We start from the raw sequence: 17701 nt of genomic DNA on the forward strand, positions 1-17701 counted from the left end.
CGAATACACGAACGTATGATAGGAATACAGAGCACTGATGGCGCTCACTCGAGAAAAGTCTTTAAATCGTAAAGGCTGAGCCCTTGGCGGCTTCGTGCCACCTCTTCCCCACAGCGGCCTGCCACAACGGAAAGCCTCCCCGGGATCACACAAATCGCGCACAGCCAATGCATTCACTCTCTTGGTCTTGGAAGAATGCAATGATGAACGCGTCAGATCAATCTACGCCTATCGAAGACCGTGAGGAAATAAAACCAGTTCATAACGCGCTACATATAGAGCGGCGTCTGGCACAAACTCTGACCTCCTTTTTACCGACCACAAGTCCCGACTACGAGAAAGGCGATAACCAACAGGAGTCTCGTTGCAGCTTCTAGAAAGCCTGGCATCGAATGATACCCAGTCTTGCCTGCCGCCGCTGTTCGTTCCCTGCACGTGTCACATTGCCCACATTGAGTCTTCGGCATTTTTGCAGAGATGCCACGTCGAGTCTTCACTTCAAACGAAACGTTTAATCGACCAAGCTGCCCAAGGTTGCATTTGGCGTCACGAGTAACTGGGCTTCGTTGGGCTTCATGATCTGATGGGAGTCTTAACGAATAACGCAGCGCTCTCTTGCAGTGATGGCGGATATTGACCACTCGACTCTGGCCAGGCCACAACCAGCGGAGAGAGTCTTATGTTTTCTTAGACCAGGGATCCATGACAGACCTGAAAGCTGTCCATCGATAAGGCCGTCGGGTCGACAGCCACGATTCGTCGCAGCACCCACCAGAAGTCGGACTCTAGCCGAACCTCTCCAGCATCAACTACTAAAACCGTGCTTCCGAGCATGGGTCAAAGAAGCGAAATCATCGAGAAACTCATTGGCTCGAGATTCAAGCAATCCAATCACAAACATGGATCTGATTGGTTTAGCATCATGCACGTCATCCAAATTCCACCTCAAGGGTGACAACCTTGCACACCTGGTCTATCATCGAAGCCAGCACAACCCAGCAGGGAAGCTATGGCTCCCGCAATCACGTTGGATGAGGAGTTGCAGGAAGGCGTGGTCGTCTTGGACCTGGATTTCAACCCGACAGCGAGCAAGCACTCGTGCTTCTGCAGGAAAGACGTGCTCCAATGAGCAGCTGGCGGCACACAGCTCAGCCAACTTCTATTCGTTGGGTTGCAGCGGCTCAAAGGCAGACAGAGCTGAGGACACATTTGATCGAAACCCACATTCTCGAGATTCCCATGTCCTCTCACCTTGGAATCGCATAGTTATGTCTTTGGAGTGCGCCATGCAGTCATTCTTTACCGACGCAACGTGGCTGATTGCAGGCCAAACGGCATGTGACCACGGGACTAACGCCTCCGTCACGATCAGGGAATGCGAGGTAGATCAGAACTTTGCGTTTCCGTCTCACGCGTGTCCATCTCCGTCTGTAAGGCGCCGACAACTTTGGATTGGGCTCAGATGAACTTCAATGAATGGCCTGCCCCAATCAGGCCTGGTACCTCGTAAATAGGCAGGGCTGCCAGTCTGGCCAGGGGCTGCATACCCGGAGGACCACAGACTGAAGAATATCAGACCACCATCTTGAGCAGAGTCAACACCATCGTCAGATCCAGGTACAATGTTCGCAAAATATCCGACAATCCTTCATCTCTGTCATTTCTGACGAGATCACTCAAATCTTGCGTGACAGTAGCGACTGCCTTCCGGCCAGGACAGATAGATATCCTGGGTTTTGTTTTCAACCCCCAGGGCCAGTCTTCTAAATCGAAACCTGCCGAACCTTTTTCAGAAACAGGAGATGTATTCTCAATCGAGCGTATGTGTACATCCCTCCTCTGCCTTGGAACAGTTAGATGGCTGAAAAAACTAGCGGAGTGCGAGCCATAAACACGTGAGAAGAGGCGAGAAGAAGGACAAAGACCACAAGTCCAAGGAATCCAGCCGCAAGCAAGAGGCACCTCTCACGCACTTCAGCTTTCTCTTCATCGTCAACGAGTTCCAGATACGCGAATTCGATGACGAAGGACACAATATCGAACCCCATTCTGATCGGTACGGCAATGAGCTGCCGCCCGTTTCCGCTGACGGCTATAGCCGAGAGCTTATCGGCCGGGTGTGGCGGTATACGAACGGGGTTGTCGCTCCGGCCGGAAACGAGTTCTACTGGTACCGCCCAGAGATGGGATTGCCCGGGAGGATCTGTGGACCAATCCCGGATGGCAGCCAGACCGGAGAGTCCTACTTGGGTCAGATGCAGGAATATAAGACGTACAGCGTCTTTAACTGCTGGCGCTTCCTCCCATGCTGGTGTACCGATGTTGACGTATCTACTATTGACGGAGAACCTCCAGATGGGTGGCACAGTCTTACATTCTTACCACCAGATCCACAGGACCCGGGTTTTACTCGTATCCTCTATCCCGGCGGACCACAAAGACATGCTTCTGGAAGCAATCCGTCTTGGATACCCCATCTTCTACCACGCACTTTCGCCACACCGAGTTCCTCAGCTCCCCAATCCACAGGCCTCGGCGGCAACTTGCCCATTATCATCGCCCTCTTAGCTCTGACAAAACAACCGGGGTGCACAGACGACGTGTTCCAGAGCAGGCAATGGGACATGAATCGATTTGGCGGCCGCCGGTCTCCTCATGCAGGTGAGTAAAAAATCTGCTGGCTTTCGTGGCGCACTAGTTCTAAGTTGTGAGGACAAAAGATCCCGACCCCATTGGTCCTCCGCGGGGTGTGATGGTTCAGGTCTGCTGTGATAGCTACAATTACAATTCAACCATTGACGCGATCATGGACTTTGAAGAGCGGGAAAGAGCCATCGTCGGCTGACCATAACATTATGGAGTTGAAATTTGGATGGATGTTTGAGGATGCTATCTTGCTTTTGGAGCTGTGACGAATACTTCGGTTATCCAGTGTATTGCCATCAAGGCTAAGGCAACATCCTGTTGCTTGTGGTTGACAAAACGACTTAGGGTTGGAGATGAAGGTGATGCCTTTTCAGGGTCAGTCGCGTGGAAGGAGAACTTTCTTACAGCACACAGAATTCTGTAATGTTGGAACTTCACATCATCTTTCAAAGACTCCTTCTTCCCTAGTAAATGTAGCTTGTCTACATTGTCCAGCACTCATCTAGCGGCTCTTGAGAGCCCCGAAGCATTGACGCATCTTCCTACCCCCCGGATGTGTGTCTATGACCACCAGCCGATGTGTATTTTGTGTAATCTTAATTCACTTTTCGCTCAGTAAAGGAGTAGTGCGTCGATGAAATAAACCCCTTGCAGGATCATATTGCGTTACAACTATGCCAATGCCTGCCCGCCTCATACCGCGTCAGGCAGTCTCACAGCTATATCTCCTGATTGGGTGATGTATCTGACCCAAGGCAATGAGGGATATTGCAACTGTCAGACGTTAGCGAATGGTGATCCTTCAGACACGTCTGGGGGAATGGCTTACCTTTGGCTCTGTAATCTTGAGGTACCGCACTTGGATACCACTCGTTGTGAAATAGGGGATCTCAAACTTGACCTGGATTGGTCTCTTGGCGCCCTTGCCAGGCGCGCCGACGCCGCCCATACTACCACCGAAACCACCAGTCATACCGCCACCGTGCTCGTCGTCGCCCCGTACCGAAGGCAACCCAAGCTCCGCCCTCATCAAAAACTCCTTGTTGCCTCCAAACTGCTTAATCTTCCACACAATGGCGCTCTGCTCAGGGGCGTAGTGAACGGCGCCAATGTTGGTACGGAAGCGCGGGGTGTCGGCGTCGTCGGGGACAGGCACGATAATCTCGACGTTATTCGCCGTACTCCTCCGCTTGAATTGCGATCTGGCTTTGAGCATATACTCTACGCGCGACCCGCTGTGACTCTCGACGACACATTCGACCCAGATCAGGGGTTTGACCTGGGTGTTGAGGCGGTAGCTCATGAGCTCGAACTCGCCGTCCGGAGGGATGAAGGAGATGGTCCTGTCGTTCTCGAAGCGCGACAACCGCACACACTGATGGAATTTGACGTCCTCCATCTCAATGGCCTTGCCGCGCGTCGTCCGGCCTGTTGTCTCGAACATGACCTTGTCGTTCAGGCCCAGGCGGAGCTCGGGCATTCCGCTGAGGTAGCACTTCATCTTGATGGCGCCGAGGATCTCGCTTCGCAGGACGTTGCCGTTGGCGCTGACGAGGAGGTTGAGGCTCTCGACGACGTCGAGGAAGACTTCGTTCTTGCGGTAGCGGATGCCCTCAGAACGCCACGAGACGGCGTTTGTTACGGCGATGGGCGGGCGAGCCTGTATTTCAAGTTTGTGGGATTCTTGGGTGATGTACTCCTGTAGGATCTTGGACTCAGTGGTCTGGGGGTAGCCAAAGTCCATCATCTCGTCGAGGAGCTCGTAGATGATGACAAAGTTGTCGCGGATGGACTCTTCCTCGAGGGCCTTGAAATACTCGGTGAAGACTTCGACAATTTTGTGAAGGAATAGGAGGATTTCGGCGGCGTTGGTGTTTCGTTTCGTCAGGGCGAGGAGGTATAGGTTGTTGTGTCGGATATAAAGGTACTGGGGCCGCATCTCGTCAGTCAGGGTGCCTTGCGCGGCACTGGCGCAGAAGGCCGCAAGCCAGCACGTACGTTGATGCCCTCGTGCGAGAAGCACGGAGGAACAGCAGATGATTCTTCTTCTGCTTCGCTGAGGAGGACGGGGAACTTTTCGACAGCTGACATGGGAATGTCACCGCGGTAGTTTCTGGCAAGAAGGGTCTGCCGCAGGCCATCATCATCAGCATTCTCGAGTACAACGGCGGCAAGTTCAGTTTCGCGATGCGCACCTTGCCCTTCAAGTCGAGGAAAAACACGGCGGAGGCCATGATGAGCTGGTTGCCAAGGCGGGGATCGAGGGGCAGACGTAGAGGCGGTGGGAGTCAATTGGCACGCTGGCCAGAGGAATTATGGCAGTGATGGAGATCGTGGCATGCAATTTGTCCAACCGGGCAGCTTGTGGTGATTTCAGAAGCTCAACAGTTGGAGGTGAAAGCTGTCATTATTCGCGGTTCGTGTAGTTGATGAGACGCGCTGTCAGATAGCTGGCGACATTGAAACCACGATGTCTCCTTGGTGTCGACAGAAGCACGGACCAGTGCAATGACAGCCTGACGGCGTGGGAAAGCATGCAGAACAAGCTATTGGCACGTCCAGCTACAATGTGGCTGGAATTGTGGCGCCTGCAACCTCAAGGCATTTTACGTAAGGAGCTTTCCATGTGGTAAGTCACATGACCTGCAACTCCTCTGAGTGGGTCTCCAGTTTGCTTACATCGCGCCAAATTTTTCAGCATGATCATCGTCCTTTCTTCTTTTCCTCACTACCGCGTCCTTTTAGACAGTGCAGCGCATTATTACAACCACATTTGACCTGGCATTCTGCTGGGCTCATTCGTGTCGTCGTTGATGTGAATTGCGATTTCGTGACGCGCAGAGGAAGCCTTCCGGTTCCATAAGAGCTGCCCAAGCACCGCTCTTCGCTTTCAAGTGAAGGGCACCGTTGCCAGGGCGGCGTCAGAGGTGCCATACAAACCATCAACAAATTGATACTTTGTGTAATACTGTGATTTGCTCGACGATTCCAGGCGCCGGACAAACCGACCATTTAGCGACGGTTGGCCAGGTTCGGGGGGGACTCTGCAGAGGCCGAAATCTGGGGAGACACTTTCACAAGCAAGCTTCCATGCGTGGAATGTGTATTGAGTGTTCCTCACAGAAGAAATCGCCGAGGCTCCTGCCACATAGCCCAACAAGTCTTGACAGGTGCTCACACGCTTGTTTCAAGCCAAGGGTCCTTTTTGAGTTAGGAAGCCTCATGCAATGTCCTCCTGACAGCCTCTACGGCAAGGGAAAGGTTGCGATGCACGACCGGCCAGCTCATTGTCAGGTCTAGATAGAACCCCGTCAAAAAGCACAAACGCCTCCCAAACTCAGATGTCCCGAACTCAGATGGTCAGTGTCTTCCAATTCGGGGGGTTGCAGAAAGTTTGCTGCTGGACAAAAGGTACGAGGAACGCTTGATGAGTGCTCGACATGGCCAGCTGGCTGCTTGAGCTTCAGGGGCCGTGGAAACGCGGCCGATCCACTTGCTCGGGTCTGAGATGCCATCACATGGACAACTTTTGTGCCAAAAAACTTGTTAGGATGGGCGGGTAACAGATGTGACTGAGTCGCGGGGTGCAGGGCGGACAGCCTACGGTCCAGCGAGTAGGCGAGCAGCAACTGGGAAGAAGGCCTCGGAATGGTGTTCAAACAAGATGCGCCGTCTCGAATTTGGAAATTAGCTCAAGAACCTGCATGGCACCCTGATATTTAGTGATGATTGATAAGGGTGACCGCCCATATGGGCGACGATGGAGAGGCTTCCTTTGAACTTGATGGGTGTGATTGGGTGTCGGTTTCGCAAGATTCGTGTAGATTGGAGTTTGCAATCCAATCTCCAAAAACTGGTCGCCGGCTGTTAATCCTGCAAAGCAAATCGGAGAGACTGTACTCCATAACGGCCTCGCACTTGACATTTGAGCCTTGGCGGCGTTAGGTGTGCAAGCGGCGATGGCGGAATCTTGGATGATGGAGAAGAAAAAAAAACATTAGGCATGGTATATCCATGGAAACGGCGTCAGAGAGAGGAACGTTAGCGGGAACAACTGGACCCTTGGGCGGATCTCGAGAAAATTGCCATGGTCATCTGGCAACCAATTCTGCAAAGTCCCACCGATTCCCCTCCAAGAGCCAAGAGTCAGCAGCGTTGCAGAAAATGGCACGTGATTCTGAGCCCTTTCAGCCAGTGGCCGTGGGATAATGAACTAGGGTTTGGACATCCTCTTTGGCTTGCCTCAAAGGTGGTTCGAGTAGTGAAGGTGATGTTGAGAGGTTGGGTCAGGACAACTCCTCCGTCCGTAGGGCCGGATGCCTTTCTGGACAGACAGGTGACCGAAAACGCGTCTCAAGTCTGGGCTGGGAATCCCCGACTTGCGGAAGGCTCTTGAGCCGTGGGTTCCTCCCCTCCATCCAGAATTTTCGCTTTCACATGGAAAGACTGAGTCCGTGCCCGGGGTGACGTAGCAGGTCGTGGGAGGCAGACCAATCAAACATGGAGCAGGGCTCGCTTGTGCCTGGGGCCGAATGCCGGCTGGGCGACCCGGCCACCGCCCAATGATGCCTTGTGATACCCCCAAAGTCCAAATTGTTAGGTCTCTTAATGGGTGATACCGCCTAACTCTAACAGAGCCCACTCTGCACATGCTAAGTTGCTTGTTCATCCCGTCCAGCCTAGCCAGATGCATGTGATGACGGGCCCCAACAACTCTGACACGTGCTTCCCCAACTTTGGCCTTGATCTCCCGTCCTGTTCCCCCTCAAGTCCTCAAGTCCCTCCCCAGGCTTGCCCCCTGGTGACAAAAGCACAGGCTGTGGTATCCGTACCTCTCTTTCGGACAGTACGACCACAGCCAGGAAGATTTAGACCATCAACGAAACGGTCATCCTCGCTTTTTCACAGGCGGTCTGGATGCAGCTGGCGGCCAGGTCTCAGTTAGAAGGAAGTCTAGCACTCGGCGCATTCCAATTGTTGTCATGAAGTCCTAGTGGTGACCCAGGGGAAAAAAAAAGAAAAAAAAAAGAAATTAATATCCCATGCGACAACGAGGTCAGTTGGTCGACAAACCCAAAATGCGGTCTGCAGACGTCAGGCCAGCCAGCGGCGCATCGCCAGACAAAATGAGCACAACCCTGACAACGTCGACGGGTGTACTCCTGTACAGTGTAAGTACCCCGATGTTAATTGTGGTAATTGTACTCTCTCACTCCCTAAATCCCATTTCTGGCTCGGCAGTCCTGCAGAGCCTGACCTTGAAAGTGCTAAGATTCGCGTCTGTTTCTGTACCCGACTCCCACCCATCGTCGTCGGCTATATTCTGCTCCTGGCCCGGGCGAAGCATACCCAATACCACCTCGCTTGGCCATGGGTGCGATAAGCTACCTTGCGCGAGGCTGCAGAGTACGTATCCGCACCTACTCTGTACACTACACAATACTTGTGGACTACTGACAGATGTCAGCAATATCCGTAGCGTTGGCCGGTATCTCTGTCTCGAGTTTAGCGGCTGCCAGTACGGATCAGTGCCTCGGACCCTGCAGACTTCCAGCGAGATGGACCGCAGATGGTGCCGCCTGACCTGTCCCGAACGGGAACGTGGGACTCGCATGTGGACAGTGATTGGGTCTTGCGTCTGCCGTCTTGCCCCCTGCTCGTCGCGCCTCATGCTATACGAAGCATTGTACGGATATTTGCCGTCAGCGAGGAGGACGGAGGAGAGACACACACAACCATACAACGAAGGTGCTCATGCCATGCTCGGCCTCTGGAATGTGGGTTCCCCGTTGTTTCTCTCTCCTCACGCATGGTTTGGTGAAATGGAGTGCGATCTGCCCGCTCAAATCAGATCAAGTCGCTCGTCACACCACGGTGCCGAGAAGTTTTCTTTCGGTCAGCCCTCCCCCAGCGGAACGACTCAAGCGACAGAGACACGGGAGTCAAGTCGCTGGGCAGACGAGATGGGCGGGCAGAAAATAGGACCATACATACGGCATCATAGTAGGCCTTCACATGGAGAAATCCTCGAGGTCGGAGCATCCATTGACACTGCAAAAGAGGGCGGGAACTTGAGAAATGAACGGGAGAGTCTGAGAAATTTAGCCGCCTGTCTTGTCTCCTCCGTATGCGTACGGCCGACGGACATGGGAAAGTGTCCGTCTGATGTATTTGCTCCCCCACGGAAAGCTTGTAGTTTATTAGAATTGAGGAACTCTGGTATGCGGGAGACGCATTGTATTATTCGCTTGAATAGCTGGTTCCATTGGCTTTCACACAAGGTGATCTCCCGCCAACAACAGTCTTTCACTGAACAGAGGTTGGCTGCCCAAGCTACTTGCTTGTGCCTTGGGACAGCATCGACGAGACCCAGGCCGTTGTGATCCCTTTGGCCCCTATTGCCGATACATAGACTGATGGAGGTACATTTCCGGGTACCGCAAGCAAGTATCTGTCGTTCCCGGAATGCGTGCAATCTGCATGGTAAACAACGTGTCGGGGTACTTGTATAGACAAGGTACCTCTACCTCTACCTCAAAGCACCCAAGCCCACCACATGAGCCAGTGACCCCGTCTCCTTCCCGCCGCAATGGGTGTGGCATCGTGCCTGCCAGCCGCGGTGTTGTTGTCGCCCCGGCGCCGCCTGCCTCTCTTTCGCTTTGGACTGGCTCGTTCCTCGCATTCAGGTTGTGAGGGTGGCCCCTTCCTGTCCCGAGTCCTCGACGTCCCTCGCCCCCATCGTCCCCCATCGTCGCCCATCCCGTCCGTCCATCCTGGGTGCGCTCTGGTGCGGCCTCATCCACCACCACCATCACCACCTCCACAACCTCTTCCACCCCCATCAGTCAAATCAGGTAATTCATCAATCCGTCAATCCATCAGTCACCCGTCAAGCAAATCAACGGAACATCACCACCCCGGCATACCTCTTGTCCCCTCCCCCTCAACATCTGCCACAGTTCCTGGTCTCCCGCCCACCGCCCACTCTTCCACGCATTCACTCATTCACTCACACACACACACGTATCCAACACACGCAATCCTCTCCTCACGATCGAGGTAATATACTTATTGTGTAGTGATAGCCGTGCCCTCGAAAGGGTACACACACCAGCTCTCCCTCCAGCGCTACGCCCCGCGCTACTCTACAAGATACACGGACCGGACTCATCCCACCACACGCTACGGCTACGAGTACCATCATCATCCCTCCCTCCCTCCCTCCCTCGCTTCTCCAGGTCCGCCCTCCACTCGGTCGTCCCCCGAAACCACGTCTCCTGCCGCCTCGCCTCCCTTGTTCGTTCGTTGACTTCGAAATCTGCGCCGTCGTTCTGCTTGTCCTTCGCCACTTTCGCCCAAACCGTACTACATGAACCTCTCTCGCGCCGCCCGCAGCCACTTTTACCTTCTCGTCTGCTCTTCCTCACGCTCGTTGTGACCCGCGCGTCTGCACCCTGCTGCACGTCGCAGACTACGACATTCCCCGACTTCGACGACTGGGAAAACCCGCGAAAAATCAGAAACCAAACGGCCGCGGGTCGAGAGTCATATCTCCACTCATGCCAGTCAAGAGTTGACCGCTGAGACAGCCGTGCCGGTCTCGCTCCTCCCTCTCTTCCTGCTCCTCCGCCGACCCCCTCCCCGCGAAGTCTCGAGCCGCCGTCCGAATATACTTTGCGAGATGGACATGAGCCAGAGCATGAGCCAGACCCAAAATCACATGCTGCACGGGCCTGCTCCTGAAGACCGCCAGCTGCCGCCATCCTCATCGTCCCTCGCACACACGCACCACATTCTCCCACCTGCTTCTGCATCTGCGTCTGCTTCCACTTCTACTTCCACCATCTCTAAACCCAACAAGCACGTCCTCTCCCACGCTCGCTTTAATCCGACACACCTCCCGTCCCAGCTGCCTTCATATGCTCCCCCGAGCTATGCGCATGCCCAATCCCACGATCCTAACCTGCTGAGGTTTCCCGACGTCCCGACTACCGAACTTGCACCCATCCTTCCCGCCGCCAAACACAATGACAACATTGGTCACAACTTGCCATCTCTCTCGTCCGTGACAGGCCCTTCGCCCCCGCGATTCGCTTCCATCCTTACCCCATCACAATCCACTGAAACGCAGCAACACCAGCAGCAACACCAACAGCCACAACCTCAATCAACCACATCCTCCCTGAAGCGGTCATCGACGACGACAGTGCCCCTCACACACTGGCCGAGCCTCAACCCTCTTACGACGTACTATACACCTAGTCATGCCCAGTCCGCCGACTCGCCTGCGAGAATGGACCTCGACATAATTAGTAATAGTGCCATGAGCGCAGCATCTCCAGACGGTTTCTACGAGGGACGCGCTGCCAGTGTCAGCCTAGATGATCCCGATGTGCGCATGGCAGCTGAAGCCCTGGGAGACCTGCGAGCCGGTCCGTCCTCTACGATTCCCTCGTTTCCTGATGTCGAAAGCTAACATGTATAGACTTCATCAATTCACCTCCCGCCCGCCATACTCCTCTGCCGAGAGCCTCGCCGGCCCTATCAATCACCTCAAATCCGCAAGCCAAGTCTGAAGAGCCTCTATTTTCACTCCTGACAACATCCCACCCTTTGCTCGCGACAACCATCGAGGGTGCCACATCAGCTTACAACAACTCCAAAAACTTCTCCCCCCGGTTCAAGTCCAGCGCCGAATATGTGGAGGGTTACTTGACGCCAATCGCCAACACTGTCGGCACGGTTGGACGGAAAACCGGCGTCGAGGGTGGTGTACGCTGGTTTTTGGGCGCTGGTCGACGGCATCAATCTAATGACATCGAGGCCGCCGAGGGAGGGTCCCACAAGCGGCGCAAGGTTGATACGGGCGAAGACCTGGCTAGGCTCATGATCGATGCGCAGAGCAATGTCATGCCTGATGTCGACTCTCCTCGTGACCCTTATGTGTTCAAGCACGACCGGCGACTTTCGAGGGCTAGCACCATTGATACTCTGCCAGCATATGACGATTACCGCTCCCCGGCCTATAGTGAAAATGAAAAGGCTGAGCGACCCACCTCATCAAATGCGGCTTGGCAATCTCGCCTAATCATGTCAACTTCCGGCCTGAGTGTTGCTATGAGCGATGAGAGTCTCAGGAGCCTAAAGTACTGTCTTCGATGGTTGCGTTGGGCGAATGAGCACATTGGTGGGGTCATCAACAATCTCAAGACCACACTTGAACAATTCGAGAAGCCGGGTCAACCTCAACAAGAAGAGCCGACGGCTGTTGCGAATGATGGAGACCATGTGATGGTTGACAGCCAGCCTGAGCCAATGTCTGAGCAGGAACGCACAATGCTGGCGGCCAAGATCGCGTCGCTCAAAGGAGACGTTCTCAAAACACTGCAGAACGTCATCGTGACTGTCTCAAGATATGCTGGCGGGGCTCTACCTGAAAATGCTCGTCTACTCGTTCGCCGTCATCTGACTACTCTCCCCCAGCGCTTTCGCTATGCAAGCATGGTCGAACAACAACAAGGCGAGAAGGTTGGCGACCAGGAGGCGATGCGCGAGGGTGCGCACCGTGTGCTTGTTCTCGCCAAGGAGGGTCTCGACATGATGTCGCAAGTCAGTGGCGTTCTCGATGGTACCATCGTAAGTGCCGAGGAGTGGTGTGAGAGGCTTGGAAAAAAGAAGCGGGATCAACGCGAGGCGGTCCTGCCCCAATCCCAACCCCAAGAGGGCGACGTCAAGATCGCTCTTGTTTGAATGAGCAACGATTCCGTATGATGTTGGTTCAAGAATCACAGATGACAAGGCGGGGCGGTTTACCTTTCAATTTTGTTTTTGGTCGCTTTTAATCCCTTCCCAAAAAACACCTAGTGGGTGATTTGAACGGCGCAGAAATGGAATATGGAAAAAGAAAAACCAGAGAAAAACGAGGATGAAAATGCGCTGCCGCGGCAGACGCAAGACTCACAACAATGATACCAAACAGAGGACACCCTCATTACACCTATTACTACTACTACTACTACTACTACTGCTACTCTTCCAGTTTACCACATTACATCCTCCTTCTACAACTACCTGCTACTACAAACACATCCACCACGGAGATTTTCCTCATTTTGTCGAGCACGCTATGAATCTTGTTCATTTGGCAGTTCATCTTTGTTGCACAGTTCTTCTACATGTCCTTTTTTGTCTTGCGGTATTCATGGGACGGTCGAAATCGCCCTGGGGCGTCTTCGTATTTGCACTGAGTTTCAAGCTTGGATTCACTGCGTACAGAGCTTTTGCGCAATACTTGCATAAATCAAAGCCGATCTATGTGCCAAGAATATGAACATTTTTCAACATCTGCCCCTTCGTATAAATTGGCATCCGTGATGAGGTCAAGCTGGATTTCCGCATGGTCTTTCTGTTTGAACATGCGTATGGTTGCAATAGCCTTCTCAGTCGCTCGAATTACGACGAGACAAACTTCGAAAGCCTGCCGGGACGCTTCGTGCCGTCAAACGTGTTCCCTCCTTGCAGGTCAAACATCATCTGATGATCTCGGCACGCGGCAGAGTCGGGGGGGGGGGCAACGTGCAGACCGAAACCCTACGCCGCAGCATGCCACGAAGGAATTGACACCTGAGAATCACGAATACGGCGATGGGAAATCTTTCGAGACTGACCTCCGGGAGTCTTCCCCGAGGCGGGGATTGGTGGTAAAACCTGGACGAGTGCACGGAATCCGGGGGAGTGCATTGATGTCCCGGACGGACCAGGCGATTGAAGGGTATTTCCGCGTAGTCATGCTTTTTAACCTTCCCCTGTCTAGGCCTGTGACAGGGCTGAGGGGCTGCGTTTTCCCCAAAGCCCCGTCTGACAGCCCTCTCGAGCATTGTTCCTCGACCTCTTCTGTCTACGAGAAGCCTTTGAAAACCGTCTAAATAATCTATCCCAACCTCGGAACACAGAAAGGCTCTTCAGAATCCGGGACTCTATTTCCATCTGTTCTCAGTCATCAGACTCAGTGGGTTGTACACACCTTGGCGGCGTCTTTCAGAACCGAAGTACGAGGTGTTCATGCTTACAGGCTTGGGAGACCAACTTGCTGCCATGGGATGAGTAGAATTGTTTCTGAAATGCTGGTTATCAAAGCTTGCTTCATCTCATGGGGGATTCCGGTGGCGATGTCAACGAGTAATTGCCGCGAGATGGGAGCACTATGAGGGCACTGCCTAGGTAGTACAAGAGAACCGCGAACGCGTGGTCTAGACTTCGTCTGGAGTTCCAAGGGGCGTGTTGAATTAAGCGAATATGGTTCATGGCTATGCAGCCAAATTAAATAAGGCTCAACTATTTAGGCGCAAAGTTTCGCCAGTGGGCTGTCCGTATGGTAGCTTGTTGATTCTAGACAGCAACTTGAAGCCTTCGGTTCACGATTCCCTGGCACATGGTTTCAATATTCACATCAACCTTGGGCGATAGGTTGTTACTCAGAGTTACGTCTACATTGGCCAAATATGCTTGTCATGGACCAGACGAAAAAGTGTCCCAATAAAAGCATATCATCCTCTTGAACGCCATCCAGCCTAGGCCTTGAAAGAGCCTACAAAGGCATTGTAATTATATTTCTCACAAGATCCTTCAATCTCCTTGCTGCTCGTGCCCCCGAGAATCGCGACACCGTCTCGCGATAGCAAGAACTTCTGGGCACCGGCACCCATGGTGAAGTTTGTGGTTTGGATCCCCGCGCTGACAGGCACCGTGGCAGGCGCCTGACCTCCGCTAGTTACGGTCAGCTCGGCGGGCTGCGTGAGCATCGTGGCCACGAAGACCACGTCGGCGAGGTACTGGGTCCCGTTTGGCGCGCCGAGGGTGTCGTTTGTGCATACCGAGTTCTTAGGTGTCGGGCGGTACCAGTATACCAGCTCATCGCTGACGACTGTGGGCTTGTCGGCTCCGGACTTGTAGGCTGCTATGTATGGCTTCATTAAGTTGCGCCAGGCGTCGTGGGGGAAACTAGTGGCCCAGGCGGAGGATCCGTCGTCGGTGTGATTTGGTTGTGAGCCCCTTCAAGATGTAAGCATTTTGGTTTTCGTGTTTGGAGTAATAGCCGTGGGGTCCGCTTACGAGATGTAGTGGCTTTCGCCGAAATCTATGGAAGGATGTTTAAGCCATGTGTCAAGGGCCTAGACGCAATGGAACTCACCATTCCAGCTAATAATCTCAATAAGGGCAGGCTTCATAGCAAGCATCTGTTTCCAGCGAATGGCGGGTTGCTCTTCGGTGATGAAGACCCAATTCTTGGTGTTGAAGTGAGTAGAGAACCAGGGTGAAACGGCTTTTTTTTAGTAAATCTTGTCAGTACACTGTTTGCAGTAAGAGAGGTGATAACATGGTTGCTTACGAGCCATGTACGGACGACTTCCCAGATTGGCTAGAAATCGATCGTCCCAGATGGTCGTCATCGGGCCGGAGATGATGCTGTTGCCCCCGTCTGTCGGCCATGCGTACCAGGAAAACGCCCCGTCGAGCCCCGTATCCGCGACAGAAAGCCCAGCGGGATCCTGAATCATCGGAAGAGCGGTGATCTTCTGGCCCGGCGGCAACCCTTTCTTTACAGCGGTCCAGTTCATGTTGTCGCCTACAAAGGTGCTCACGATGGCGCCGCCGTCAAATCTTGCCTGGGCCGGGTGCGCGCTGTAGTTGCCGACGATGGACGTGATCTCTGCGGTGTCGCCTGTAGACCAGTACGCGAAATCAAAGGAGATGAAGACGGTGAAGTTGAGGTCACTGGCTGCTTGGTAGGCGTTTGCGAGCTGTTTTGGGGTGTAGCTGTCGACGCGGGCTGGAGCGCAGTTCAGGGCGAAGCCGTCGATGCCGATTTCTTGAGCTTGGGTCATGTCGAGTCTCCAGTCTGACGTGGTGTAGTTTTCCACGATTCCGAGCTATTCATTGTATCAACCAGGATATTTCGTGAGGTTGAGGTCGTTTGACGATGTTCTTACCATGAAATGCGCATACACTGGCTTCGTTGCCTGTCCCGACACCCGCAAGAGCATCAAGGCCAGCACTAGCAGAGATGAACAAATCCGGAATGTTCGCGCCATTTCGCTGAATTTTCAACCAGTAATTATTCAAAGAAGTTAAAGAGTCTTTGCAAGTTGTGCTGGGTTGGATTAGGCCTTCTTTGCATCCTTCCCCACGCCCAGATGGACTTATATCAACTGAAGTCTCTAGCTTTGCTGTCCGACAAAGTCCCAGGAGCCAAGATGCAACTTAGTTGAGTCGAAGACCAACGCTCAGCAAACTTTCAGACCGAATTCGATGTTGAGACTCGATGTTGAGACAACATGACATTACGTATAGAGTGTGAAGGTGCAGCCCCTGAGTCTTACCACCTGCATGGACGGCGGAGGTCCGGGGCGGTCACGGCGCAAACAGGATGATCTTTGCAGAGGTAGCATATGCAACCAAGAGTTGAAGTACCGAGGTGCTAGGTTCATCAGACACTGCCAAAACCTCCAGGGTCATGCCCATTATTGGGGGAATGATTCAATGAAATGTAGACCTCGCTGTTGGGTTGCTCTTGATGGAGAGATACACAGGCCGCCTGACACGATACGATCTCATGAGAAGCTCAAATGCGACTAAATTAATGATTTTGAAAGTAAAACATCAGCCTTAAGCCAAAAGAAGGGCCGAAATATGCCAAATTCTTCTGCTGGCTGGGTTGTGTGCGTGGAACTGCCTGGGGTCAAGGGGGCAATCATTAACCTCGCGATTGGTTGAGATTTTACAAATGACTGCGCGATAAGACCTTCCCCAAAGATCACTGCCTTTTTCCCAAGGTGTATACGGATGCTTGGAAAGAATGATTGAGAACATGAGCGGGGGGACACAGTTGAAGAGGTTGGGAAGGGTTCTCTTCGATATTTTGAGCGACCTGATAGTGGTCACAAAATGTAGAGAAAGAGGGTTACATCTCAAGGGCACCACCTCTACGAAAGTTCCAAATTTCAAGATGATCAGTCAAGAAGTGAACAGTCCTGACCGACTCACTGTGATCACAGATTTGCATGCCATGCACTTACCTATCAAATTGCTGCAAGATCGTAGCATTTCTTGAAATGACAAGTGGGCATAGTCTTGCAAATGATCACGGTGTTTCGTCATCAACTTAGGCTGTTCACAGCTGTTTGCTCTTGGCTGATGGGACAATATCTCTAAAGTGTTTTTGAACTACCGTTGCGGTCCTCTCTGCTAGAAGGTCAGCCCGAGAACACGAACAGTTGACGTCGGTTTAAGGAAACCCCAATTTCTCCGTTGCAATTATCCAATCTAAGTAGTATTTGGCATCTGGAAAATACCACCTACAGGGATGCCCGTATTATTTCACTGCCGCACTAGGGTTTGATTCTTGCGTTGATTGGAGGGCCGTTCATGTTATGGGGTTGTGATTTGCCTCGACTGCTCCGCAATGCCGGGTGTTGACACCAACCATGTGGCAAGCCTCCGAGACATTCGTCATGTGGTGCTTATTGACATCTGGCACGGTTTGGATACAAGCTTCCACCCTTTGCATATGTACCCCAGAAAAATGACTTTGACCAAAGGACCAGTCAGGTTGTTGGGAGGGTTGTATTTGGAGACCAGCAGTGAGCGCGGCCCGAATGACATGGACCCCAAACGGTCCATTCAGCGTTCAAAGGAGACAAGAAGCATGACTCTGAAGATTCTATGACCGGTGTTTAAGGCCCTGTGACATATGCAGTTGCCCATGATCTGTCGCTTATTAGGGATGCTGCATGGAAATAGCAAACACTTCTGTTTGTTCCTTAAAATCCCATCAGCGGACTATCACCCTAACTTGATCCCTTTTCTCCGAGAAGAAGGATATCCTTCGGGGCTACTTCTACCAAAGTAAGGACATTACTGTAACGTAACATAAGATTTTTAATGCCAATGGTCCCTTTGTTGCAGTTGACCGCAGAAAGGCTCTCTTCCTGATCATGCAGACTGCTGGCATCCCATGAGCAATTAGCAGGAATAAGAGGGTTGCCGATGTTTAGAA

General features: G+C 52.8%; 5 protein-coding genes across 5 annotated transcripts; 2 read left to right on the forward strand and 3 right to left on the reverse strand.

Moving 5' to 3' along the window:
- Window positions 1-1802: 1802 nt before the first annotated feature.
- Window positions 1803-2845, forward strand: CORC01_02810 (uncharacterized protein; the record flags this gene model as incomplete). The annotated part of the gene is made up of 3 exons (XM_022614460.1): window positions 1803-1820; window positions 1875-2661; window positions 2721-2845. 3 exons carry the CDS (start codon window positions 1803-1805, stop codon window positions 2843-2845), a joined length of 930 nt encoding a protein of 309 aa, XP_022479074.1.
- A 494-nt stretch (window positions 2846-3339) lies between these two features.
- On the reverse strand, window positions 3340-4880 carry CORC01_02811 (adaptor complexes medium subunit family protein; the record flags this gene model as incomplete). Its single annotated transcript, XM_022614461.1, has 4 exons — window positions 3340-3420; window positions 3476-4573; window positions 4645-4773; window positions 4842-4880. The coding sequence occupies 4 exons, from the start codon at window positions 4878-4880 to the stop codon at window positions 3340-3342; spliced, it is 1347 nt and encodes a 448-aa protein (XP_022479075.1).
- A 469-nt stretch (window positions 4881-5349) lies between these two features.
- Window positions 5350-5580, reverse strand: CORC01_02812 (uncharacterized protein; the record flags this gene model as incomplete). The annotated part of the gene is made up of 1 exon (XM_022614462.1): window positions 5350-5580. One exon carries the CDS (start codon window positions 5578-5580, stop codon window positions 5350-5352), a length of 231 nt encoding a protein of 76 aa, XP_022479076.1.
- A 4747-nt stretch (window positions 5581-10327) lies between these two features.
- CORC01_02813 (uncharacterized protein) lies at window positions 10328-12396 on the forward strand (the record flags this gene model as incomplete). The annotated part of the gene is made up of 2 exons (XM_022614463.1): window positions 10328-11078; window positions 11132-12396. The coding sequence occupies 2 exons, from the start codon at window positions 10328-10330 to the stop codon at window positions 12394-12396; spliced, it is 2016 nt and encodes a 671-aa protein (XP_022479077.1).
- Window positions 12397-14216: 1820 nt separating this feature from the next.
- Window positions 14217-15737, reverse strand: CORC01_02814 (mutanase; the record flags this gene model as incomplete). Its single annotated transcript, XM_022614464.1, has 5 exons — window positions 14217-14697; window positions 14758-14782; window positions 14837-14968; window positions 15035-15575; window positions 15636-15737. The coding sequence occupies 5 exons, from the start codon at window positions 15735-15737 to the stop codon at window positions 14217-14219; spliced, it is 1281 nt and encodes a 426-aa protein (XP_022479078.1).
- Window positions 15738-17701: the final 1964 nt, after the last annotated feature.

The sequence above is a fragment of the Colletotrichum orchidophilum genome (genome assembly GCF_001831195.1).
Source record: "Colletotrichum orchidophilum strain IMI 309357 chromosome Unknown Scaffold_16.1, whole genome shotgun sequence".
NCBI classification, from domain to species: Eukaryota; Fungi; Ascomycota; class Sordariomycetes; order Glomerellales; family Glomerellaceae; genus Colletotrichum; species Colletotrichum orchidophilum.